Source organism: Corvus hawaiiensis, chromosome 5 (genome assembly GCF_020740725.1).
Source record: "Corvus hawaiiensis isolate bCorHaw1 chromosome 5, bCorHaw1.pri.cur, whole genome shotgun sequence".
NCBI classification, from domain to species: Eukaryota; Metazoa; Chordata; class Aves; order Passeriformes; family Corvidae; genus Corvus; species Corvus hawaiiensis.
Window position 1 is genome coordinate 73,891,746 of NC_063217.1, and position 26,564 is coordinate 73,918,309.

General features: G+C 44.5%; 2 protein-coding genes and 1 long non-coding RNA gene across 8 annotated transcripts; 1 reads left to right on the forward strand and 2 right to left on the reverse strand.

The window, feature by feature from the left end:
* Nucleotides 1-297: 297 nt before the first annotated feature.
* On the reverse strand, nt 298-14,018 carry AP1AR (adaptor related protein complex 1 associated regulatory protein). 2 transcript variants are annotated; one of them, XM_048303705.1, is made up of 10 exons: nt 13,770-14,018; nt 10,336-10,384; nt 9,152-9,178; nt 8,680-8,705; nt 8,174-8,270; nt 7,380-7,478; nt 5,505-5,566; nt 4,520-4,593; nt 3,608-3,736; nt 298-2,699 (listed from the first exon to the last, which is right to left on the reverse strand). In XM_048303705.1, exons 1-10 carry the CDS (start codon nt 13,844-13,846, stop codon nt 2,434-2,436), a joined length of 906 nt encoding a protein of 301 aa, XP_048159662.1. In that variant the 5' UTR covers nt 13,847-14,018; the 3' UTR covers nt 298-2,433. The 2 variants fall into 2 exon arrangements, with proteins under 2 accessions (XP_048159662.1, XP_048159663.1); XM_048303706.1 differs by lacking the exon at nt 7,380-7,478.
* Nucleotides 14,019-14,744: 726 nt separating this feature from the next.
* On the forward strand, nt 14,745-25,249 carry CDKL2 (cyclin dependent kinase like 2). Of its 5 annotated transcripts, none has more exons than XM_048303704.1 (13): nt 14,745-14,867; nt 18,222-18,416; nt 18,696-18,874; nt 19,010-19,122; nt 19,309-19,448; nt 20,378-20,466; nt 20,965-21,091; nt 21,730-22,001; nt 22,175-22,265; nt 23,022-23,133; nt 23,244-23,350; nt 23,643-23,735; nt 24,255-25,249. In XM_048303704.1, exons 2-12 carry the CDS (start codon nt 18,384-18,386, stop codon nt 23,700-23,702), a joined length of 1,323 nt encoding a protein of 440 aa, XP_048159661.1. In that variant the 5' UTR covers nt 14,745-14,867; nt 18,222-18,383; the 3' UTR covers nt 23,703-23,735; nt 24,255-25,249. The 5 variants fall into 5 exon arrangements, 3 of the variants coding, with proteins under 3 accessions (XP_048159661.1, XP_048159660.1, XP_048159659.1); XM_048303702.1 differs by lacking the exon at nt 14,745-14,867 and adding an exon at nt 15,734-16,218; XR_007203650.1 differs by lacking the exon at nt 14,745-14,867 and adding an exon at nt 15,732-16,218 and having other exon boundaries at nt 23,219-23,350; nt 23,643-25,249.
* Nucleotides 23,524-26,518, reverse strand: LOC125325995. The gene is made up of 2 exons (XR_007203652.1): nt 26,424-26,518; nt 23,524-23,838 (listed from the first exon to the last, which is right to left on the reverse strand). It is a non-coding gene; the product is annotated as an uncharacterized LOC125325995 (long non-coding RNA).
* Between the last annotated feature and the right edge of the window lie 46 nt (nt 26,519-26,564).

Here is a 26,564-nt window from a genome sequence, read left to right on the forward strand (position 1 = left end):
TCAACCACCGAAAATACACATTAAAAAATGAATCATCTCCTACCACGACATTGATCTGACCAGCAGAAGTTAATTTACACAAGGACAGTTATTTTACCTTTGAAGGGTGAGGGTACAGCTTCTCATTTCCAGCAAGAGAAGGGCTCCATGCTCCAAATTCCTCAGGTGTTCTGTTATTGCAGCTTGTTTGGAGCTTCCCTTCCAAAGCAGCAGGTCTCCAGAATGGACACTGTGGCATTCAGCTCGGCTCTGACATGGCTGCCACAAACCCAGCAACAGATGCAACACTGCCAAATGTAAGACTTGCTGAAAATTTTAATGACTTTTCAATTTGTACAGATATGCATTTTACAGTACTCTTGAATTGTTTCACATGAGCTGTTTATAGAATCTCTCGATTTCTCAAAATATCCACAAATATGGAGCACCACTTCAAAGTCACTCGGCGTGGTGCACTGAGTGCTGCAAATGATATTATTAACCATGGCTACAGAACATGCCCATCACAGAAAAAGCTGAAGTCAGCCTCCTTTTTCCTAAGTGCTTGTTCATCCTAAGGGCAGGACTATCAGCGCATTGACTTCCTCAAGGCATGGTCAGGACAAGGTCACCTCATGTTCACTGGCCAGGAAAAGCAGTGACCAGTGCAGGGGAGGTGACAGTCTCAGCAGGTAAAAAACATGTTATTTACATGGTGAGGAAGTTGCCTTCCTTGCCATAGGAATATATTCTACAAAGAAGTGTCCGGGAGAAGTCACAGAGCAGTAGCTTAGGCCAAACCCAAAATATACATTTGATGTGTACAGATCTTTAAAGCTCATTACAAGTATTGCAAACATAAATAATGGCATTGAAATATTTTCAGTGACAGAGCTACAATTGAAATTAAGAGATGGAATGTTACCAACAGGATTTATCCGTTCTCTCAGGTTACTTGTACGTATTTAATCCCAGTGTGCAGTACTTTTGTTCCTTACCCACACTGTAATAACCCAAATATTCCGAATAGTTTCAGATGATCTGAACCAGCGACACAGCTTTCACCAACAAATTCGGTTCTGGTGATGACAGCACAGGTTCATCACTTATCACAACTTGTTCCTTTTACTCCAAAATAAAATTAAACCCCGTTGTACTTTTTTCCGCAGAAAAACGAGACAGCCACACAAAATAGTGGCAGAATAGAATGGCTTTACTTTGAAACTTTGGGGAAAGCTTGAGATCTGCAAGTATTTTGCAGGTTCTCTTTTGTTAAAAATTAAGATTTATATGGAATACTGGGGGAGACCACACAGCACAGGACAGCAGTGGTGCAGTCACTGAACACCTCCTTGGATTTCAGCCCGTATTAGCAGGATTAACCATCCACTTTAGAGGCACAGGAAAGACAGAGCACTTAAACACAGTTAAAACATGAATTTTTCTTCTTTCTTTTCAAAATGCAGATACAGAAATTCTTTAGGTTCTTGTTCTTCCCACCCCAGCAGCAGAGCCATCATCCCTCCCCCAGTTTGCTCACTGGATGTTGCTTTCCTGTAACTGTTCTGGTCCAGTGGAATGATAAATTTTCCACAACTGAAGAATTTTAAGGACCACGTAGCAACAGATGTTGGTCTGTTCAGGGGGGCTGGGAATACAAGACTTTGGTCCTCCCAGTTCTCCACTGGTTAAAATTTCCATTTTATTGACACACAGAGAATCTATTTTATTTTATTTTTGTTTTTCTATCTAGCACACACTTACTAAGTCTGGCATATTATACAAGACAGTATCTCACCTAACCTGATGAGTTTTACTATGTTCATTGAGGTTAACCGTGCTTAGCATAAAGTAATTAAAAAAATAAAGTAAATGGAAAAAGGACAACACAAGGCTAGGAAGACTTTAAGCTAGACAGGGGAAAATCTGCAATTTACCATGTGTCAAATTTGTTTTGCAGCTCTTACTTTTGCACCCTCTAAACAGCTGAAGAGCAAGTCAAAAAGCACAGACTGGAAATAAAAATATTTTATAATTCTTTTCCTATATTCAGGTATTAAATAAATTATAGAAGACTGTTTCTGAGATAAATATTAGGCCAATGACGAATTTTAAAACAAAATCAATAGAAACATCATCCAGAAGAAAAGGCGAGTTAAAATATCTTAGATAAGTCAAGCTACGAAGCTTCAATTAGTGCAGATAATTTTATATTAAATCCAGATATCCAGAAATATACACAATAGAATCATCCCAGTTTTCACAAAAGTGGAGAAGGTAGCTGATAAAATTGCACTTAGTTCTGAATTCCTTCGGACAGCAAGCCATTCCCATTCCTTGCCGATCCGTGTAGAAGAAGAAGGGAAGCGGGTTACAAAAGAGCAAATTGGCTTTGTACATTCCATTTCCCTTTCCAGCATTTGGTCACAAGCAGGGGCCGTGCAGATAGCGTCACTATCTGTCCTGGTGGTCGCAATCCGACAGCCTCACATCCGAGGCCGACAGCTCCAGCACGGGATTGACGAAGCCGGCGTACTCGGAATTGCCGTTATCATCCACCTCGGCGCTGACAAAGTCATTCTCCCACTCGAGCCCGTTGGAATCGTCAGAGGCCGAGGCTGGGTGGCTCCCTGTCTTCCTGCTGTTGAATTTCAGCGCTGCCCGGAGGATGTCCTCCTCCGTCTTGGAGCGCTCCCTCATTGGGATCATCCTGTTCATGCCTGGCATTTTAAGACACATTTATGAGAAACACATCGTCGTGAGTTTTCATCTAACTTCTATGTTTCTGCTAGAAGAAACAAAGCTAAAATGTGGAGAGATACTGGATTCAGTGGTCTAGGAAAGGTCTTCAGTTTGTCTGGAAAGGGGTATTTAATTCCACACAAAATAAGGCAAAATACGGTTCTGAAAACTGCCCGAAGACACCCAAGATTTTACTGATTTTGTCAGTAATTGCAAACTGTCTTGTGAAAAGAAAAAAAAAACAGCTATGGATTGACTAAAAGAAACAAACCCTTGCTTATTTTTGGTGAGCTTTTCAAAAGTCAAGGTCTCCAAATTTTATAAGAGCTTTGCAGATTTAGTAAATAAAAGAGAAAATATTGGTAACAATGAGGAAATACAGAAAATATCTGTAACAGCAGCAATGAGGATAGCTGGGATACTCCCTGGAATGCAGATCTAAGTTCCCAGTGAATGTTACAGTAAAAGTAATAAGGGTTTTTTCCCAAAATACTTAAGTCAGACTCCTGACTAACTTCCACATTTGAAAAGGAAGAACAAGCTCTTCCTTCTCCTCCTGGCTCACGAGAGGGCAGCATTTCTTTACCATTACTTTTGTCAGGAGTTTACAAGTCAATTCCACAAAATGCAGGGAAAGGCATTTACTGGAGCATCCAAATAAATGAATTCATTTATTAGGGCTATCTCCACATTTATCAAAATAAGGAATTTTCTCGGTAAAAATAATTTACAGTTTAATCCTTACAAACTTGTCAGAAATTCCATCAGAAATAAGTTTTAAATCACCTTCCCTTTTGAAAACGACAAATTTACAGCAAACATAGCTTAAACTGTCAACATCTTTAAGTTGTAAGTTCTGGATGAAGCTGAAATGCAGGATAAATACCTTCTTCATCTTCCCACTCTAAATCTAAGGAGGTGCTGTCGTCGTTCCCACTCACTGATTTGGTTTTGGTCATCAAGTCACAACTGCTCTCCGTGTTGGGCGTCAGTACTGTGGCATCAGATGAAAGTCCTATTTAAAAGAAACCCATAATGTGTTTTTAATTCATAAGTGTACTTGAATTTCAGGTTTAACATGCAAAAGTAAAATTTTATAAGTAAGCTTTCATCGTGCTTTGTGGCCCTTTAAACCTCAGGAATGTTGGAAAAGGCACGTCATCATTTCAAAGAGTCATCAGTAGCTTATTAATAGTCAGTATCACTAAGACATTGCCTAATTAGAACTAAAAAGGAATTTAATCAGCTGTAAGCTGAGCTTGTGTGAAGACGTGTAAAAAAAACCAAACCCAAATCAACCCTTTCCTCCCCAAAAAAGGAATCTACTCGCAGTACTTCCTGAAACACAGCCATCAGTCCTCCACTTTAATGGTTATCACGTACTGTCACCAAAACTTAACAAATAAAAGCTTCTGAAATTGTTTTCCTCTAAACTGTTAGTGCAATTTTTAAGTACAGGCAGCCAAATTCCCTCTTGCACTTCATTAGGAAAAAAACCTAACCTTTAATGTGATTCTAATTATTTTGCCAAGGGATGATTAAGAAAAGCTATAAACACACATCTGCATCTTCAGTGCAGGGTCTGGTTTTACAAGAAAAGTTCACCACTATCTTTTATCTATCAGATGAAAAAACAATCAGATCTTTCCATTACAGATATACGTGTACACATTTTATATTTGTGTGTGTAAATATAAAACTATAAATAATCTGTGTTTATCTAGAAAAAGAAGCAGCACTCTGTGCTCCTCAGAGTCCCTTAACATTTAAAGACATGCATAAGGAAAGGCAGGCTTACTGCTACTTCGGAAAGCTTCATACTGGAATTTTGTATTCCTTAGGAAAGGATCGAGATCTTCCTCTGCCACAGAGCTGCAAGAACAAGGCACAATTTTTTAGCTTTACAAACCTCCAAGGATGCCATCAAAAACATGTTAATGCACATGCCCCCCAGCTCTGTGCTACAAAGCACATACAGGCTGAACCAAATTCTTTAGAAAATTATCTGCAAAATGCCTTTCTGTTCCTATTCATCACATCCTCTCCCAGTCTGTGTTTCTGCTCAATTTTTATTGGTATTTTCAGTAAAAAAATTAATTAACTTTGGTCTCAAAACAACTCTTCCCCTCTCTTCATCACTTTAGATAAAATCTCCTTAATTTTCAATTCATTTTTTTAAAGTAATGTATTCAAACCCTGCTCCTGCAGTCCTTTGTTTTTAAAATCTGGCTAGATCCTGCTCAGTTTTCACAGCTCCTATTCTAACTGCTTCCATAGCAAAATTCCTCCTGTCCCTCATATTCCATGCAAGAGTTTTTTCTAAACATGAACACCATTCCACTCTAAATTTCTCCACTTTTTTTTTTAGCTTCTTTTTCCCACCACCACCACTGAACACAGAAGGAGGGAATGAAGAGACTTCAGCTATGAATACATAAAATATTTAATAAATAAAAATAATTAAGAATATTAATGAAGAAACAGACTCTGTAAACCATTTAAATAGTGTGTTTCTATTGGGTTTTTCAAACAGGGTTCTGAACAATACAAACATTTTTATATTAGCTGAGATTCTACATATAAGCACCTTTTTAAAATAAACCACTGGATTTTGCGTGTGTGTAAATACATATTAGTGGCTGGAAGTAGCATTGTATGCAGTGGTCTAATTACTCCAGTGATAACCAGAATGAATCCAAAATACCCTCTAACTTTCCAGATGAGGAACAGGAGTACAAACAGTCAAGGCTCTCGATCAGCATGAGTAGAATTTGGTCTCTTACCTCTGGAACTCTCCATTATTAACAGCGTGTGCTCTCTGCGTTATCCTGTGCTGCCTACGTTGCTATCAAGAGAAGTGAATTGTTGAAAAAGCTGAATACTCAAAACAGAGCTCTCAACACTTCATCCTATTTTATGCACCCCCAAAAACACCCCATCGGTTTTTAGAAACATGTGGACACCACCTCAGTCGTGACTGCACCTGTCTTGTCTCCTGTCTCCTTAAAGTATTTTCAGTGCACAACTAACACCTGGGTGATGTTTGATTTCTTTTGCTCCGTGCCCAGGAACAGCCACCCTGCCATTTAAAAGATAAATATTTCCTACAAATCCTTTCATCCCTGTGCAAAGCAGTACTGCCATCTCCTCTGGCTGTCTCCATCAGCACTAAGTGCTTCATCTATATTAATAACAGCTTTGCTGCCTTGCAGGGCCAAAAGTATTAATAACCCTGCTAATGTCAACTTCAACTTCATCTGAGAATTGCTCTTTGCTTTGGGTGTGGGGAGGTAACTGCATTGGATCTAGTGTTTTTCATTCCCAAGATGATGGTGGGTTTGTTTTTTGGCACATTTTACGTCTTGGATATTTAAACAATAACGGGGAGTGCAGAAAAAGTAGAAATCTAATCACTGTGGTGATTAGAGGGGAAAAGACTTAAGAATGCAGAGAGAAAGAGACAGAAATTTGGCACAACACAGTCAACAAATCTGTCAAAATCAATTACTGATACATGCAATGATTTTCTTTTAGGATTCCTATACCCACATAATATCCAATTTAGATTATCTCCTCGTTCTGCCAGGTCACATCCCAATATCCAGCACTGCCAGTTCCAGGACACACACATATATTAAAATTCCCCGCTGTTACAGACCCTGACATTTAGTAGGGCAACATCAGCAAGCCAAATGAGCTTTAAAGGAGGCCATACTTCCAAGGAAAAAGCCATTTTCCCATTTGTGCCCACAAACAGCGGAGAGATGAGTGATGCATCCAAAAATAGCTTCCAGTTTATCTAGAAGGGCTAAGTGCTTGATGCATATCTGGACAAAAATGCTTCCTTAAAATCCTTATAATCCTTATGAGTTTTGAGGAGGGTGTTCGTGCAGGAGATAAGTGGTACTAATTTTACATGAAGAGGAAATTAAATTTCTATAATCCATTCTATCTTAGGTCCTGACAAAAAAAGTGCATATTAGAAATACTGCAAGACAAGAAAAATAGCATTTCTTGCATAGAACTTCTACAAAAACCAGTTAATGCCATTAAAAAAAGTCTACTTTTGCTGGCTTTATATAGACCAAAAGTGGTAAGGGAAAAAAAGGCAAAAAGGTCAGAAAGAATTAACCCTCCCACACCAAATGGCAAGGGGAGAGAAAGAGAAACATGAAATGAGAGCTATACTTAGTGACAGAAAAATCAGATGAGAACTCTAAAGCAGGGTCAACACAAACCACAAAGATAAGGAGCAATACTGTGCACAAATATATAAAGTACGTTTTACAAGTCTGTATGATGTCACAACGTGTGCTTAGTTTCAGGGGGTTTTTTACCCAAAACCCATCCCACATCATTTTACACTTAAGATCAGTAACTTCTACATATTATATAAGAAGAGTGTTAGGCTAATTATAGATTAAAATTATAACTCATTCAAAATCTATACTCGTCGACAGAAGCTGTTTCAAACAATTATGGTGATTTTCAGCTGTTCCAACCAGCTGTACTTTCAGATCTTGCACTTCTTTCTCTACTGTACAAGCCAAAGCCATTTCCTCGTTAGGTTTCCTGAGATGGAAAGGATATTGGGGAAGTCTGCATACATGGGAACAGGACAGAGGCTCTCATATATATTGGGGTCTTTTTCCCCTCACCTCCAAGAGCTTTTTCTGCTTTGCTGCCCTGGCTGCTTCACGTTGTGCAGCATATAAAGCCTCCTCTTCTAGTCTTAACTTCTCCTCTTGTAAGGCTAACTGTATATGAACAAAACAGTAATGGTTAACAAAAGCAGAACCTATCTATCTTCCTATCAATAAAGCCGTCAGTGCAAGAAAACAAAAGAAAAGCAGCTAGAAAATCAAAATAAACCAAAATCGACTACAGCTAAAGCATTAACTGAATTTAACAGCTTCCCTCCCCGCGACCAAACAGCCCCAGAAATTTAGGTAGCTATTAAATAAACATTTATTATTAGTGAATTGCTGTAATGCTTTTTCTATTTTATTATAAACTGCACAGTGAAAGATTTAAAGATTTTCAGTTCCGTAATTCATTGGCACTTGATTAAAGTTCATTCAAGTTCTACATTGCATTCCACATCATATTCCATTAACTGCTGCATCACTAAAACAGAACAACAAATTATGTGGTTTTTTTCCTTAGGAAAAGTTGTGGAGAAAACTGAGCACCAGAAAAGTTGAATCAAGAATATTCCCAATTTGGTCTTGCATTAAAGAAAGGGTCAAATTTAAGAGATCCTGGTCAGAGATCCAGCCTATTCATTCCATTTTTCAGCTCAGAGGCAGAAGGAATCTTGTAGACTAAAAGATACTAACTGATGAACAGAATCCAATTGTTTTGTTTATATGAGTGGAATCTCTTGGTGTCCATGGCTGATCCTAACATTTTTGGAAGAAAAACTATCCCTAGTGTCACTGTAACCACTTACCTCTGACTGAAGCTTCAGATCAACGACCCTCTGCTTTTCAGCAATGGAGTCGTAGTGTCTGTCTTTCAGGTCTGCAATTTCTTCTTCAGTCAGAGGTCTGGGAGCACGGGAGAAACACAGAAGAGCTCCATCTATTATTCATGCATGACAACCCTCATTTGCACTTGAACATATCCATGTGGTTTTTCCTGGCCGCTCCTTTAACGAAGATCCAGCAGGCTGTGCTTGTGGCCTGTTCCTCCTGGAAGTTCCAGTTCACTCCGGACAATGCTGTCTCTCCTTACTCTCACAACATAAATTATTTATATCTTTATAGAAATTGTATTTTCAAAACCATCTTTGCTAACAGAACTACTGGAATAGAACCATTACCATCACTGCAGTCTAAATCTCACTTTTTCTTCCTTAGTTGTTTTTGTCCCTTGTTTTTCCCCTTACTTCATTTTGTTTAATATTCACAGTGGTGGAGCAGAGGGAAGGAGAGGTCCTCAGTCTCAAAGTCTTACCTGTGACTGCTTCCTGGGCTTTCCCCCTGTTAAAATAAATAAAAAAGAAAAGTCTGATTTTTGTAGACAGAGCACTTCCAAAACTTTCCTTAGCAAAGCAACCCAGGTCCATTTATGTTCTCAGACTGAGGGCACTTGCTGAGTCTTATGCAAGAGTTATACCAGGAGCAAATTCTCCTTTAAGTCTTCCCAAACACAGTTTTTCCCCCCACCTCTTCTCTTCTTTCTTCCCAAAGTCCATAGTGCCCCCTTCCTTAATGGGTTATTTCCCATACTCCCCAAAAACAATCTCTTCTCTTAGATCTTTATCCAAAGTCCAAAATTCATATTCCTAGCACAAAGAAAACTGAAAGTAAATAAAACCCCGTGATTTAAGTCTACAACTCAGCTTAAAGTAGGAGGAAGATTCAGATCTTGGAACCATTTTTACAGATTGTACGAGCAGGTTTCACACGGTGCCCCCGGTACTCACCTCATCACTTTCCACCAGGTTCTCAAACTGCAGAGAAAAAGAAATAAATCATTTTTACAATTCATTGTAACAAGTCACTAAAGGCATGCAGCAAATATGATTGTGTATTTTATGTGTCTTGTAAAAACACTACTCCAATTCTAACAGCGGGACTATACCAGTATTTATGAAAGCCCCTACTTTCAGAGGAATTTCATTTTTAGAGCTGGGCCTATCTTCTTACCAGTGTTTCTTGTCTTAAACATTACATTTTCCTAAAAGGAGAAGAGTCCAAATTAAAAAACAAGCATTCTGAGCTGCACAAACTCGTCCAGCAGAAGTTCAACTGTCCCATTAAAAAAAAAAAAAAAAAGAAAAAGGCAAATAGAAATTCTCTGTACTGTTTTCAGTATAGTAATCTCAAATCTAGTCCATCCATCAGACACAGACACAGAGGTCAGTACCTACAGCAAGACTCCTCACTGACCTAAGAGTTTGGGAGGAGAACAACACCTCCTTTTCCCTGTCATATTTCTGTGGCAGGAACACTCCCTCAAAACGGGAAGTTCCGCACCAAAAGAGATTTCCCCCACCGTACACATCTGAGCCCTTTCTCCACAGCCAAAGCATTAATTACAATAATTCATGTTATCCTCAGTAATGGGGGCAATCTGGCTGGTCTAGGACTTCTAGGACTTCCAGAGCACAGGAGCACTCAGGGAAAGGAAACCAGGTTATTCCTGGTCAACCTTACACTACCCTTGGCAAAAAGGGCTTATATCTGGAGGCTGGGGAGGGACCTCTGTAGTGAACAAAGTCAACTACAAATGCAACAAACTGTAAGGTAACCCCATCAGAGTCTTTTTGTACAACCTGATTTGTGATGCTGCAATCAAGAACTGAATACTCTGCACTTACACAAGCAGCAAAATCCCAAGACAGCAGAGAGGAGATGGAACAAGCAGCCTGTGGAATGCTCTGTTGATGAGCATCAGAACACCACAGATACTCCTCTTCTTTCCAAATGGTACATCAACTTTTGAGGTGCAGTAAGAACCACTCTCTTTCCACCCAGTGCAGCAACAATTTGGGCTGGAATATTCCAGAATGTTTCAGTGTTCATAAACTGCAAAAAGTGTTAAAGGCCTTGCTAGGACTCAGCTTTTCCCACTTTTCCTTAAATTGCTAAAAATGTAAGCACTCACCTCTATAGTGAAGTGTTCTCCTGTTGAACATGTTCTAAAATACTTGGATCTGGAAAAATAAGTTTACAGTTAGACTACAGAAGAATCTTCAGTACACAGCAGAAAGTAAATGAGCCCGAGAATTTAAAATAGATTTTAAAATAAGTTAAATATAAAATAATGACAAAGTCTTCACATATTAAACACATTGACTTATTAACGTGGGCTCTGCATCGCTACTGCAGCAGGAAGAGGCAAAAGCATGTAAACATCTTCTGCAGAACTGGGGAAAAAACTAAAACCCTTGTGAGATGAAATCATTTGTCAGGACGCTGGACTTGACATTGACAGACTATTAGCGTGTTCTGCAATCCCTTTAATACATTTTTCCTGGAAAAAACATTGTTTCAGGCAATTCCTGAAAATGCTCTCGCTCATCATGCTTTCCTAGCATCTCCTACATCATCAGTGTTAAACAATACATTTTATTTTAATGGCTTGGCACACCTAGAAGGCTGAGCCTCAGAGAAAAACATCCACTGAGAGATCAAGGCAATACTTTTAAACTACAAAAATAAAAAAAATACAAGCTCTAATTTTATACAGGCAATTGGTTTCTTCCTTGATTCTTTAATCAGAACTCTTCCTGTTTTATTTTAATGCTTTTATAGAGGACAGTTGGCCCTGTCCTTTACAAAACCCAACACAGTATTAAGTTACCTGAATACATTTTTACCTAGCCAAGGAGGCTTGGCCACCGTCCAGAAGAGCATTCTAATGTAAACACTCTTCAGTACAACATCCTTTTCATCGAACTGTTTCAAAAACCAGGGTTTCCAGTTGCAGGTGCTGACTGGTACAAGGAATAAACCCAGGGCCTCAGGGATTTCTATACTTGCACAAAAGAACGTTCAGCACTTGCAACCAACACCTACTTTGACAATAATAAAAGCAACACACCAGCCAAAGCCTGAATTATTTTAACCGTATCGTATTTCATCTCCATCCCATTTTTCCTTGGAAGCCAGTTTAGGGAACGTCTCCCCTGGCAACTTGTTGCACTACCCACTGGTTCCTTGTTGCACAACCTTTCCTGCCACTAAAGAGCCGTTTCCAGAGGATTCACTGCTGTGAAACCAGAGAGGAAAGGCCACCTGAATTTATGCACTACATGACAAGGATAATTGGGACATGTGGCATGAACACTTAGAGCAATTTCACTGCTACCCTTCTCTGTAATTTGGTGTATAGGAGCCAATACCATTAAGAATCTCATTTAACAACACTGTCACAGGAAATTGTTCCAGGACTATCTATACTGTTAACAGACACGTCATTCCGGTTTGCAGCACCAGGCTTCAGGTAAATTATTTCCAACTTCTCAGACACTTGAGCTGCAGTCAGCTTCGCTGCAAGACTTGGACAATGAACTAAATGCAGTGCAAGCTCCCTAAGTGTAATCACGAACAGCCCAACAGCAATGACACCTCTAAGAAGGAAGAGCTGCTCTTTCAGCTGCTTGCCAAACAGGGACTCAGTCTCAGAAAACCTAATTCTGTGCCAGAGTCTGAGCCCATAAACCCCAGAACTACAGAAGTTTGAGGTCATTAGGGATGCAAACAGAAGATCCATCAGCTTCACCCCTATACAAAACTTCAAGTGAAGTATCAGCGACCTATGAAAATGTTTACACCTTTTATTATTCTCCTTTAAGCTCTACTGTTCCATTATTTTCTAAGACTTGAGAATCTTTTTGGTTGGATAGCTTCTAGGGAAAACAATTCAGCTGACAGGTCACAGGACCTATAGAGACAATCAGATTAATCTTCCAAGATCTGAAGCTATTAAAGAGACTAGCTTTTCATACATTTATATACATACATACTCCATCCATATATACATTAAGCACAATTCCAAGAAAAGGCAACTTATAATCTTGCAGGATATTACAACACTTATTAAAAACTCTATACTTAGTTGTTTAATTAGGAGTTTATTCCTTGCAGTCAAATCTTGGAGCGTCTAAAAATGATGAGGCTGGAGTGGGGGGAGGATCTGAGTGATTAAAATAATAGTTAAGTTGATAAGCTATGTTTTTACATTATGATGTTCCAGAAATAGCCAAATGTGGACAATGTGGTATCAATCTAACTTACAAACTTTGTAATAAGACACACTTTACAGTTTTGGTTTTAATACAATTCCCTGCACAGTGGACGGAGAATAACCTCAGTGGCTCAACGCTCTGATACTGCTCTGTAAACTACCACCACCACCACACCTGGGAAACAAACCTGATCTGAAACACAGGCCAGCAGCTCTCTGTACATTTTATATGTCTAAGACTTTCACTGTGGGTTGTGCAACACCCGAACAATTAGACAATGTAACAGCAGGCAGTAAGATTTATTTCCTTGGTAAGGACAGCCTGGTACAGGACTAACACATGCAGGGCCTGTCACTACCCTGCCTGCTATAGAAAGGGTATTGGCCTGTGAAAGGAGACTCAGCAAAACACACGTGCAGGAAGAACCTTTCAAGTACTGCCTGGTGTTCTCGAAGCACAACAAGCTGATGCTTCAGTGCCAGTTGTCAAGGCATTGGAGGTGTTCTCATCCCCTCTGGTGGAGTACTAAAAATACAAGCAGGTATCCTCTGCGTGCACTGCCCTGGTTTTTCACCCGTGTCTCTGAGAAGCAGCTTGTCTGGAAGGCCTTTCAGAAGGTGAGACTTGCCTGCCAGAGCTGATGTGAAGTAAGAGGCCACGGGCTTGCATCATGTAAAATGCTTGGCATATCTGTTGAGAAAAATTTCTATCCTAATACATCAAAAATAAGTGATATGTAGGTATCCAATATTGGTCAGCACATGAAAAAACCCCAAGCATTTCCTGTTTGCACAGTGCTCTTCCATGAATTGGTTGTTGCAGAATGAAACAGGTTGTTACACGTTTCCAAGAGATAAGAATTCGTCTGAACCACTCTGCAATAGATATGAGTTCATCTGAACCATTCTGCTCCTGATTTTTCCCAACAGCGTCTCAGCCTCTGACTCACAGAGAAGACGAGATCACATTGCAGAAAACCGGGTGTTTTTCCATCTTTCGCACAAGCACGGCCGCCTGCACGGGTTTTGGCAAGTGACCTGAAAAACCTCTCTAAGCATCTCCTGCCGGAAAAACACCAGCGCCGGCAGGGGTGAGGAGCCGGTGACCCTGGAAGTGCATTAGCCGCGACCGCACAAACCGCGCGGAGCCCGGCGGGCTCCCGGCGGCTCCATCCGCCCGGGATGCTGGGGCTCCCGAAGGGAACGGGCCAGGGCCACCGGGCGCACCCAGACCCGCATCCCCTCCCCACCCTGTCACCCCCTCGTGCCCCACGGGGAAGGCGGAGCCGGCGGCCCCGGCACCTCCCCGCCCCGGGGAGGGGAAAGGGGCAGCCGCGGCTCCTGCTCACCCTCCGCCGCGCTGGATCCGGCCGGGATCCCTCCGGAAGAACAGCCCGCAGCACCACTGCGCCCAGCAGTTCCCCATCGCATCCTGGTGGGAACAGCTCCTCCTCCCTCCCGGCGGGCTCAGGCCGCCCCGGCCGTCGGGAGGGGCGGCCGCGGACCCCCGGGAACAAAGGGCCGGCACAGCCTCATGGCTGCGCAGGGGCGGGCGATGCTCGCCCCGAACGCCGGCACCGCCCCTGGCACCGGCATCATCGGCGACATCAGCCCGCCCCTTGCCGGGACCGTCCCAGCTGGGCAAAATCCCGCCCCAAACCGGGCTTCCCCCGTGGCCCTGGGAGGTGGGATCATCTCACGGTAGCCCTCGTTTAAAAGGAGGAAAATATTCCGGGGTTCCCGTGGTCAGGATGAAAAAGCATCGCCAGTAATCGCGTTTTGAAGGAGAGGAATCCCGTTCAAAGTCCGTGTTACTATGAGGGGGGGAAAAAGGTGTCTCCCCAGTTACCAAGCCTGGACTGCGTCAGTGCCGTCGAGGTACCAAAAGGCTGCCGGACATACCTGGAGCACAGGCACTGTGTGGTTTAGCAGGTTCCTCACTCATTCTTTGGTCTCTTTGGCTTCTAAAATCACAGCACCACGCTGACACGTGGAAACACAGAATCACGGAATCGCGGAATGGCTTGGCTTAGAAGGCACCTCAAAGCCCATCTCGTTCCAACCCCCTGCCATGGGCACGGACGCCTTCCACTCTCCCAAGGTGCTCCAAGCTTTGTCTAACCTGGCCTTGGACACTTCCAGGGATGGGGCAGTCACAGCTTTCCTAGGCAACCAGGGTCTCACCACCCTCCCAGGGAGGATTTTTTCCTAATATCCGATTTAATGTGTAGTCTACTCTCTTTCAGTTTGAATCCATTCCCCCTTGTCCGTGATAAGTTAATGGTGGCATTACAAATATGTGGCTTGTTCATTTCTTTTAACAGATCCAAAAGTATCTCAGTAGTGGAAGAGTTAATTGGATTCCAAGTCAGTTCTCCATTAGCAGCCCAGGACAGATGCCAGGACCCAGAGGAGCTACTTGCTACAATAGTGATGAGCAGTAGAAGGTAGGAGGAACATAATAAATCACTGCCAACCACACTCCAATGTTTTTCTTTCCCTGGAAGTGTGAGGTCAGCCTGGGAAGGTGCATTACAGTGATTGCATGTAGGGAGAGGGAATGAGGGTGAAGGAGACATAAAAGCAACCAGGAATTAATTACAGAAGGTGATGCATATCCATGCGACTCAGAAGGAACACAATGAAGGTTCCAGAAATTATTATTGGAATATATGATGCCTCATTACACTGTTTTCCAGGAAATCGACATTTTGGCAAGGTATATACTGCTCCTTTCCCAAAGAGGAATGTTGCAGTATTCCAGCCTGACAGGTGTTCATAAATTTCTTCAGAGAAATTGAACACCTTTTTTTTCCACAGTACCCTCCGCTGTGAAATAGAGGCCACCAGACTGAGGAGAGAATATTGGGAATATCTGTGTGGAATATCTTTGTTTCTGCTGTTTGTTCCTGGTGCTGCTTTCCTACACATGTCCTGCCATGCCACTCCTGCCCAGAACATGAGAAGTCAGTGTCAGCAGAAGACCACCATGGGTTGCTACATCCATCACTGATGGAAAGAACGAGGATGCTGGATTAAGAATATATTGGCTGAAGTCTCCATCAGTAAACCCATATGGATGCTTCAGCTTTCCTTCCTCTTAAAGGGAGCAGGTTCGTGCCTGGTGTTAAGTTGCAAATAACATGTGCAGACACCGCCAAGTTTTTAAGATAAGCTGCACAGTAAGGGCACTGGCACAGACATCTAAAACCAAATTATTCCGCCTTTTTCACGGCTTATCCTTGGCAACATCAGCAGCCTCCCAACAGTACACGAAACAGCCACTACATGGATTCAGGCTGGGTTTTTAACATGTCACTCAGTCCACCGCACAAGAGAGAAACAAGGTTGCTTATCCGTTTCTCCCTTACGTGCCCTAACGGCTTTAAGAAAACAGCGTTCATAACATTTTATTTTTAAAATATTTCACAAGGCCTTTCCATAAGCCCAGCGGGCTTCCACGCGTCTTTCGCGACAGGCGGGGCGCGGCCGCGCTTTGCGGCGGGCCGTTGCCGCGGTAACGACGCGTTGGGTCGGGAACCGCCGCCGTCCGCGGCGCCTCCATCCCGGTGCAGTCCCTGCATCCCGGCCCGGTCCCTTCCACACGGTCCGGGCCCTCCCGCCGCCGCCATGGACAAGTACCAGGTGCTGGGGCTGGTGGGGGAAGGCAGCTACGGGGTGGTGACCAAGTGCAGGAACAGGGAGAACGGGCAGATCGTGGCCGTCAAGAAGTTCCTGGAGAGCGACGACGACGCGGCGGTGAGGAAAATAGCCCTGAGGGAAATCAAACTGCTCAAGGTGAGGCTGGCGGGGCCCCTTTGTGGCAGTTTTGTGCTTAAGTTTTAATGGTTTTATGTTTAAATTCGCGGCTCCTGTGTCAGCTCCTCGCTCAGTTTGTGTCGCAGCCTCTGATCGGCGTTCGCAAAGTGCCGCTGACAAAACCCAAGCCGAAGGAGACTCGCTCGGGCCCTCTTTGAATTTCCGTGTGCGGCCAAGCCGTGCTAGGTTAATGTGACCTTTTGTGCTGTAGCCTTGCAGAGCTGCTTTCCCCTTCGCCTGAGCGCTGTGCTGGATTTACCTGGTGAATCCTGGCTTAGAAAAGTCTGTGGATGCGCCCGGCGTTCCGCTGGGAATGGTACGAGGTCTCTGTTGCCGCCTGGTGGTGGCTGTCCCCCCGTCCCAAACTCCTGTCTTTTGCTGCTGTGAATTTGCTGAAAAGAAAAGAAACGCTGACCTTTTAAAGCCTGCGGGTGAATGGTGACCTGAATGTGTGACACTAAACGGACTGGGGGGTGCCGGTGTCACCTGAGACGGAAAAATGCTTCTAGGAAAGTTTGCCTTTATTTTCTTTTATTCGTGGCACCTTCCTGGCAGGCAAGAGGCTGGAGGAGGACTCCTGTCGCATTCCCTGAACCATGTGTAGCCCCCAGGTGGGAGCCAGCTGGCATGGTGTCCTCTGCTTTTGGAGTGTAGGATTTGCCTGGTGTCAGTATTGTGGTGAAAGGGGGAAGGACAAGGGGGAATGGATTCATACTGAAAGAGAGTAGGTTTTGATTGGATATTAGGAAAAAAATACTCCCTGTGAGGGTGGTAAGGCACTGGCACGGGTTGTCCGGAGAAGCTTCCCTTGTCCCTGTGCACGGGCACATGTGGAAGTTTTATACATTGGGACACAGGTGATGTGTCTGGTGAAGAAAAGAAGGAAAATCTTAACTACACTTGGAGAGTATCCGGGCTGTTCTTGTGGTGTGGGGCGTTCCAGAGGTGGGAATACTGGCAAACTTGTATCCTGTTCTCTTGGCTCCCACAAGTGTCTCTTCCTAAGTCTGCCGGTTACAGTCCCTGTGCTCTGAAGGGGGAAAAAGGTGCTATTTGCCATCACTGCAAGAGCTACAGCATTAAAGTTAATAGCAGAGTATGTGCTGGAGCTTGAGACACAGCCAGCAGCTCTAAGCATTATCCCTTCAAACCTTTAAAAGTGGATCTGTGTGAGCCTGGATTGTACCTGCTCCACTGGCCAGGCTCACCGAGTTACCGAGCACCACCCGGCTGTGTTGGGAATTAACTTGTTTTCCTGGGTGAATGGAATCTTAGCAAGGGGAACATTTCCATATACAGCTCAGGAAGGGTGGCCTCTCACAGGGGAAACAAATACCTGGAGATTTAGCCTCTTTGTAGTTCCTTCCCTTGTTCCCTGGGAGTCTTTGGTTTTAATTCTTTTTTTCTCTTGAATTTGGGCAGAAATTTAATTGTGACTGAAAACAGCAAAACCTCTTCAGGTCTCCCATGTTGGGAATAAATCATTCTTGGGAAAAGAGCTTTTTCTCTTAATTGATTATCCTTTAAAAATTCTTCTCTTGTCAGACCTTCTAAGAAATCTGGGCAGACACAGGTGCAGGTTGGCTGGCACCACCTCTGCACTGGCAGAGTTTCCCCTACAATTCCCTGTGCTCTGCAGTCCTTTTGCATCTCTCTCGGTCACATCCCTGGGCTCTGGTGCTGCCTCCAGGCAGCCTCCGGTGACATTTCCCTGCCAGGCTCCAGCTAATAAATAACTGTGCTCTGTAGCGTGGCCTTTTGTGTTGGTGTGTGATAAATGTGTAACAAGCTGGAGGTGGATTCTTGTCTACTGGGAATGTGATGACAAAATAACTAGAAAACACAGCTGCTTTTTCTTCCTCTCTTTATTCAAATTGCTTTTTTTTGCTAGTGTCCCAGCTGGGCTGCAGTTACAAGTATCCCTTCATAGTTTTCCCTAAGTAAGTGTTTTCCCTCGCTAAACATTCCCTATTTTATCCCAGCAACTCAGGCACGAGAATCTGGTGAACCTGCTGGACGTGTGTAAAAGGAAGAAGCGGTGGTACCTGGTATTTGAATTTGTGGATCACACGGTGCTTGATGACCTCGAGGCCTCTCCCAACGGTCTGGACTACGACAGGGTTCGGAAATACTTATTTCAGATTATGAGAGGAATTGCCTTTTGTCACAGTCATAATGTAAGTATGTGCAAGAAATCAGCTCTGCAGCTAGAATTAATAGATACAGAAGGATATAGCTTTGTATTTATATATATTTAAACTTGGAGAAATAGAGCTTTGTCTGAAAAGGAAGGGAGGTACAGAGAGATACATAAAATAAATGTGTCTGAAATTAGAGGTTCTCTATTTAACCTGTAATTTTCTACCCGAATATGAGAAAGCTACAGCTTTTTCTGAGCCAGCCAGTTTGCTATGTACAAATGGGGAATTTGCCCTGACTTGCTTTTCTCTGTGCAGATAATCCATCGGGATATTAAGCCAGAAAACATACTGGTTTCCCAGTCGGGAGTTGTCAAACTCTGCGACTTCGGATTTGCCCGGCCCTTGGCAACTTCCGGGGAAGTTTACACGGACTACGTGGCGACCCGCTGGTACAGAGCCCCGGAGCTGCTGGTGGGAGACAGCAAGTATGGCAGGTGAGTCTGGCCTGCCAGGCTGGGAAGGGCTGTGGGGAGCATGGACAGGGTGCTCCATCTTCTGCACTGGCCCAGCCTTTGGATCGATGAGCTGAGCTGAGCTGAGCTGGAGTGGTGGTGTTTTTTTCTCCCCAGGCCTGTGGACGTGTGGGCTATTGGCTCCCTGATAACAGAAATGCTTACAGGAGAGCCCCTTTTCCCTGGAGACTCAGACATTGACCAGCTCTTCCATATCACCAAGTGCCTGGGTAAGAAGAGCCCCTTGGGCTCCTCATGCTTGCTCAGGAATGGAGGGCTCAGATTTGTTTTGATGGGTGGGAAGGTAACAACCCAGACTGTAGCCCTTACTGCAGTGCTGACCCAGCATTTCAGCCTCTCAGATGTTTCACTGCCCTGTATTTTTCCATGTCGTTGCTTTGTTTGCGTGATTCCAGGTAACTTAATTCCAAGACAACAGGAGTTATTCTATAAAAACCCTCTCTTTGCTGGCATGAAGTTGCCTGAGGTGAAGGAGCTCGAATCCCTGGAGAAACGCTATCCCAAACTCCCTGCTGCCGCACTGGATTTAGCCAAGGTAATTGACTAAAAAACTATTGTTTCCTGTGAATGTTTCTGTTTCCCTGTCCTTCACCTTGTGCAGCTGAGTACAGGGCTGGTAAAGTGCCTTTCTATCAGCTCCCCATGCAGTGAGCAACTGCTTGTGTTGGCAGCTAGGTGAGGGCTGAGGATACCACAGCTCCAGTCCAGGGCTATGGGGGCACTCAGCCAGTCACCTGCAAGGCCTGGAGGGGTCACTGCATATCCTGCAGCGATCTGTTGCGGTGACCCAGCCCGCAGTTGGGCTGGGGCTGTTGAATGCTAATCAATTCAGGGCTCTCCCTTGGGTGGATTTCCCCACCCAGGACAGTGATTTGGAGGGTGGGTCGATGGGCGGCACAGAAGCCGAAGCCTCATGCCCCTGGGCAGTACCCGGGTTCAAACCGCCTCCCCCTGTTCGAGAGAGTTCTCTGTTACTCGGTTGTTCATTAGCTCCCTGTTGTATCTCCCACCTCCCGGTTTCCCCCGTTGGTTCTTGTTGAATTGTATCCTCCCCCTGGCTTGTATCTCGTTGGTTGCCTTCCCTTTCCCCGCCGTTTTTAAACCCCCTATAAAACTGAAAGCCTCTCGGAGATCGTTTTCTGGCTGCTGGAACCTCTGACATTAAACCGGTTGGAAGCCAGACCAGCGGCCCCTCTCTTTTCCTTTGCCTCCGGGTTAACATGAGCCCAGACCATCGGCCCCTGACGTGCTTCCTCCGTGGAGGAACCAGCACACGTGCCCAGCCAGCGCCTTCCTGCTGCCCAAGTCGGTCCTGAAGGACACTGTGTTCCCTCTGACTGAGGGCACGCCAGAGCTCATGCCAGCGAGCCAGGGACAGCGTTAGGGATCTTTCACTCAGACATGCCAAAGCCTTCGTTTAATTCCTGGTGTGTTTACGTCCCCACGTTCACGTTGATTTGACAGGAGTGCTTGCAGATTGACCCAGACAAGAGACCATCCTGCGCTGAACTCCTGCAGGGAGATTTCTTCAACAAGGACGGCTTTGCTGAAAGGTAAACAGCTCCCTTCTTGTTCACTGCAGGCTCAGGTTAGAGGGAAGTGAAGCAGTTGTGCTTGGAAATTGCACACTGGGTTTGCAGAGCTGACAGCTGCTGAGTGTCTCGGGTTTGTTTTGGCTTAACCTTCCTGGAAATAGGTGAACAGTTGGAAGGGAACACGTTGCAGTGGCACATTTACCTTGCTGTGACATTCATTCATTCATCAGTGGCACACCGTATTGGGTAGTACAGTCTTACACTGTATTCACTCCCTGCATCTGCACCAAACGGGGATGCAAACACCTTTATTGCCGTATTGTGAAAAACGTGTGCTGAAGATTTTATTTAGCTTAATGTATACATTACATTTGGCCTCTCATTAGTTAAAAAGCACAGTTTGTTTGATTGCTTAAAAGGCAGTAGGAGCCTGGGCTTAACAACTGATGATGATATTAATAAAAACAGAAAGCCTTTTATTTATTTTTTTTTCCTTTCTCCTTATATGGAATGTAGATTTACTCAGGAGCTTAAACAAAAGATCCAGAAAGATGCCAGAGACCATCAGTTCCAAAAAAAATCCAAAATCGGCAAAAGGGACAAAGATGATGTTTTAGAAGAAAGAAAAATGATCAGTGTTCAGGTTGGTTGATCTGTGTTTTTCAAACCTGTATTGTTTTGTTTTGGTTTTTTTTTTTTTCATGTCTTAAAATCATTGTTTTGAAAACAGGTGCAGCAGTTTAAATTCCTAGAAAATAGTTCAGGAGTGTGCAGGTGGCAATTTGGCCAGTCCCTTGCAGGTGAACTACACAGTGGTGCAGTTCCTGGCAATACAGAGCCGGAGGGAGAATCATGTGGGAGCATAAGTCATGCTGAATCATGGAAACATGCTTTATGCTGCTGTTTACCTGTTTTAAAGCCCTGTCTCTGAAATTTAAAATTTTCCTTTCAACTGGGTACCAAAGACGCTTCAAAGTGACTTTGAGGGGACACTGGAGTGAGGTTTTATTTAATTTATTTAATTTTACAGCTGTTTTTCCTCCATCATTTCTGATTCCAGTCTCAAATGACTTATGTGCAGAGAGTGCTGGAACCCTGACAAGTTTTCTTCCGTTTGATGGAAAGCAGAGGTTTTCTAACAAAACCGTTTCCATCTCCATTAGATTCTTGCAGAATCATGCATGTGTAGGCTTCTGACATGTTTTTTTTCCTCCATGCACTGCTGTAAACTGCTTTTTTAACACGACTGTAAGGAAAGATGATGTTTATCTTCCCAAGCAGGATTTCAGCATGGGCCCAAGGAGCAAAGATGGAAAGCTGATAAAGACCAAGCCCTCTAAAGCTGATGCAGAGAAAGCAGATCAATCCTCCAGGGTGGGCTTCATCTTCGACAGTGCAATCAACCCACTTAAATTCAGCCCTCAGACCACCCTGAAAGATTCCAGCAGCAGCTTGGACTACGCCAAGAGCCCAGGCACAGTTATCCCTCCCATCAACCAGAGCTTCTCTCCTACGTTTGGGATGGGTTCTGTGCCTGGGAGCCTTAATTACAGGTATGGGAGCAGAGCTAGGAGAGCTTGTATCCATCATTCCTGTCATGTCCTGAGAGGTGCAGAGTGACGATGTGGGAATGTGAGACGTGGGGTTTGGGATACCTTGCATTTGTTGCTTTGCATTCGCTGTGTTGTCCCAGCTAATACCAACTTTGGGGTGTTTTTCATTACAGACTTGATGAAAAGAGTAAAAAATACTTGAACCCATTGCTAAAGGCACGGAAGCCTTCTCCAGTGGGCCGTTGCAATGTCAGCTTGACACCGGTGAGTCGTCTGTCTGTGCCCCTCGGCCAAAGAAAAATAAATTCAATTAGGTGCTGTATTCTCAAGAACTCCATCTGATCCATCTTTCACTGTAATTCCCCGCTAGAAATACTGGTTTTGTTACCCTTTTTTCCTACAGATTTTTTGTTCATTATCCCTTGCTGATAGTTCTTACATAAAATACATTTTATGTCAGAAAACAATTTTAAATGAGGGGAGCAGTTCAGCACAGAGTATCTGTGAGATTTGGAATATATCCATGGCCTCCTGCTTGGCCAGGAAGGATCATGTGTGCTGTGCTACTGAAGCAGAACTGATGGTTTGGATTTAATGCAGCCAGGGCCTTACTTAGTCATGTCATAAATGCATTAAAAGTTGATAAGGAAAACAAGTGAAATGGAAAGTTTTTCTCTGCTCTCACTACCTAGGCATGATTCTTACTGTGCCAGCCAGGAACATTTGCCTTTTTCCAGATAACTAATCCCAGCCATTCTCCAAGTGCTGTATTTTAGCTGTCCGAAAGCAGCCTCACTTAGGTGATTGTTTTTATTTCGCTGTTGCTTTTCCATTGTTTGTGTAGAAATAACACTTAAGCAGGTTGAATTCCTTCACACACATCAGAGTCTTTTCTCTCACTCTTGTACAAATTCCAACTACATCAGAACATTGCTGTGTTACTGCTTTTTTTAAGCTCGAAAACAGCTTTTTTTCCCTGCTGATATTTTCATGAGCTGGTCCTTATGCCCTTGATTGCAGGTTACTAATGAAAAACCCATTCTTCAGGCAAGTAAGAAGAAATGGGAATTCCCCAAGGCAGATGTGCGTTTGCCAGAACTAAATCATCTCCCCGAGCTGAGAGGACGGGAAGGTAGGAACTTTGATGTCCTCTAAATAAGACCTGGGTACCAAACAAGTGTCAGGAAACAGCGTGTCAGCTCTCACTCCCTTAACAGAGCATGCCTTGGTTGTATTTTGCAGCTTGGCATCCCAGATTTCTGAAAAAGGAAAGTAGAACGTTTGCAGAGTCCCGAGTCCCCTCCCTCGCTGCTATCGACCTTCATAACTCAAGTCTGGCTTCACAGCAGGTATCAAGGCAATAAAGTGGTTCATGCTGCTCTGTATTTGTTTGGTTTGTGACTTTGGCAACAGTGTGGCCCACGGAATTCCAGTTTGACTCCTAACAGGAGCAGAACTTGCCTTGGGATCGTAAGTCTTACACCAGGGGAGCATTTTTGAAGCCTGATTTGACCAAAGAACAGGTTGGGTTTAAGTTAGGTGTTGGCATTGCATATGTCTTTAGAAGGCTGTTTCTGATTGCCCTCTCTGTTGATACTCCGCTTGGAAATTGATCCTGTCTCTTTCTTTCCCAATTTACAGCTGTCAGGGACCTTGGTGCCGGATGCATTAGAAGCCAACTTCCCCAGGGTTGAGCACTAGCCCTGGGGAGATGGTCACACCTACCTGTAAAAGGTGGGCTTTCATTTCTCCTGTGTAGCCTGCTGGGGGCTTCAGTTTTTTGCTGTATAGTCTTCTGGTGGCTTCCAAATGGGTGGTTTCATGAACACTTACCTAGCTGGGAAATGGAATAGGAAAGTTCTTTGTTACTTTGTATTCTTGGCCAGGACATACAGCTATGACAGACTTCTTACTGAGGGCAGTACACAGCTTGCTGTGCCTGGTAAATCATTATCCTGAGCTGAAGTGCTGGGCACTGGGGTTGGAAACGAAGCAGCTCTCATGAACTTGGGGGGTTGAGCAAGATAGTAGAACAACAGAAAAAGCAGAAGCTGGCTGCCTGCATGCGAGGAGGGGAAAAAACAGCTCGAGTTTCCTGATCTGTGAAGCACAGAGGTGTAAGCGCACAGCTTCAGCAAGGTAAGGATGTGTAATAAATCAAAATAAAGGAAGCCTTTCGTTTCACCAGGGAGCACCTCTGTGGTTTTGTTAGTTTGTCTGGAGCATCATTCTCCTTTTCTCCTCTTGATGCAGGTGACTGAACAGTGGGAACAATCCATCTGAGTTTCCAGGGGCTAAAGCTGCCAGGTCTCTGCAGGGGAGAGGAGTGTTGGTGCAGCAGACTGCCACGGAAGTGGCTCGGGTCCAGGCCGAGGATGGAGCTCGCACTGCCATTGCTGCTGGATTTCTTGCATGCAAAAAGCCCCTGGAATGTTGACTTTGTGGCTTGGGGCCAGGTCTTGTCTGAGAAGAGTAGTGGTTATTGGTGTGTGACAAGGGCAGGAGCTGGTTTGGAGGACTCTGAAGGAAGCTGGGCTTTCTTTTGTCCAGCTGCTGCCTGCCTGAGGGGTTTCTTTTTCAATGAATAGTGACGAGAGCAGCTGCCAAAACTCTCATATTTTGCTGGGCTGCCTGATCTGGATTGAAAAGCACCTTTGCCTTGACAGTGAAGAAAATGTTTGTGCAAGAAATACAACATTTAAATGTGCAAATCTGCAGCCATTCCTTTGAAACCCTTGCTAATGCACTTGTCACTTTGTTTTAGATTCCTTTTCCCTTCGCATTTTTGACCCAGCATTTGGGCGGTTGTCTTTGGGGTGTTTACCTGGGTCTGTTGTCTGGCTGTTGTTAGTGGTGAAGGAAGGAATATCCCTGTGGAATACTGAGCTGTGATGCAGGTGACATGTACAATGGCTCAGTAACTCAAGTCATCATTCCTTTCGGTCCCTTAGGAGAATGGGCCAGTAAAACTCGACTGACTGGAAACAATTTTTGCTCACTTGCCCTCAATTTATCTGTGGTCAGTTTTGTGCTGTCGCTGCATTGCTCACAACTCTGTTTTCCATCACCTGTCATAACTCACACGGTGTCATTAACTTTGGAACTTATTTTTCCATGAAGTAGAGCCTTTCCCATTGATGGATCATGACTGAATATGGTCTGAACTCATTGTATTTAGGGATTTGTCTCTATGCTGTGTCTTGACATATACATTTCATTTGTAAATAAAAACATCTTGCAGTTCCAGGCCTGGCTGTCCCCATAGTGGATGTTCCCACTTGGCCACAGCAGTCAGTTAGGTAGCCATGGGCAAATTCAGGGGGAAAAGAAGGTTTGGGGAGGGAAGACTGGGGGTTTTTGGGGGAAAGTTGGGTGTGGCGGGGAGAGAAAGAAAGGTTTAAGGGCAAGGTTTTGCATGGGGAAGTGTGTGGCCAGCAGGTCCAGGGAGGTGATCCTCTACTTGGCCCTAGTGAGGCCACAGCTGGAGCTGTGTTCACAACTGAACTGTGTTCAGTTCTGGGCTCCCCAGCTGAAGAAAGACCAAGGAGCTACTGGAGAGGGTCCAGCGGGGGCCAAAGATGATGAGGGGGCTGGAGCACCGCTCTTAGGAGAAGAGACTGGGAGCTGGGCCTGCTCAGTCTACAGAAGATAGAGGGAATCTCAGGAATCCATACAAATATCTCCAAGGTGGGTATCAAGAGGATGGTGCCGTATTTTTGGTGTGCGCAGTGACAGGACAAGGAGCAATGGCCAGAAAATAACACACAAGGAGTTCCACCTCCTAATTAAGGAAGAATTACAGTCACAGCATCTGCTGCGTTGGAAAGGGACCCATAAGGATCACTGAGTTCAACTCCTGGCCCTGCACAGGACACCCCAATAATCCCACCTGGTGCCTGAGAGCTTTGTCCAAATACTCCTTGAGCTCTGTCAGGGTTGGTGCTATGCCCACTGGCCGGGGGGGCCTGTTCAGTGCCCGCCCACCCTCTGGGTGAAGAACTTCTCCTAATACCCAACCTAACCCTCCCTGGCACAGCTCCAGCTGTTCCCTCCGGTCTTGTCACTGTCACCAGAGAGCTGAGTGCTGCTCCTCCACTTCCTCTCGGGAGGAAGTTGTGTACAGTTATGAGGTCTCTCCTGTCTCCTCCAGAACTTCTTTCCGTTGAGGGTGGCAGAGCACTGGCACAGGCGCCCCAAGGCAGTGGTCACAGCAGCAAGCCTGACACAGCACAAGGAGCATTTGGCCAAGGCTGTCAGGCACCTGGTGGGAGTGGAGAGGTGTCCTGTGCAGGGCCAGGAGCTGGACTCGATGATCCTTCATCGGTCCCTTCCAACTCGGGATATTCTGTGATTCCGTGATTCGTCGTGGAGTCTCCCTCTCTGGAGCCATTCCCACCCCACCTGGACGCGGTCCTGTATCACCTGCTCTGGGGGACCCTGCCTTGGCAGGGAGGCTGGACTGGGTGACCGCCGGAGCTCCCCTCCAACTCGAACTGGGATTCAGGGGGAAGGGGAACACGAAGGTTCAAGGCGGGGAGAAGCTGTTTTGAAAACTCCAGATCC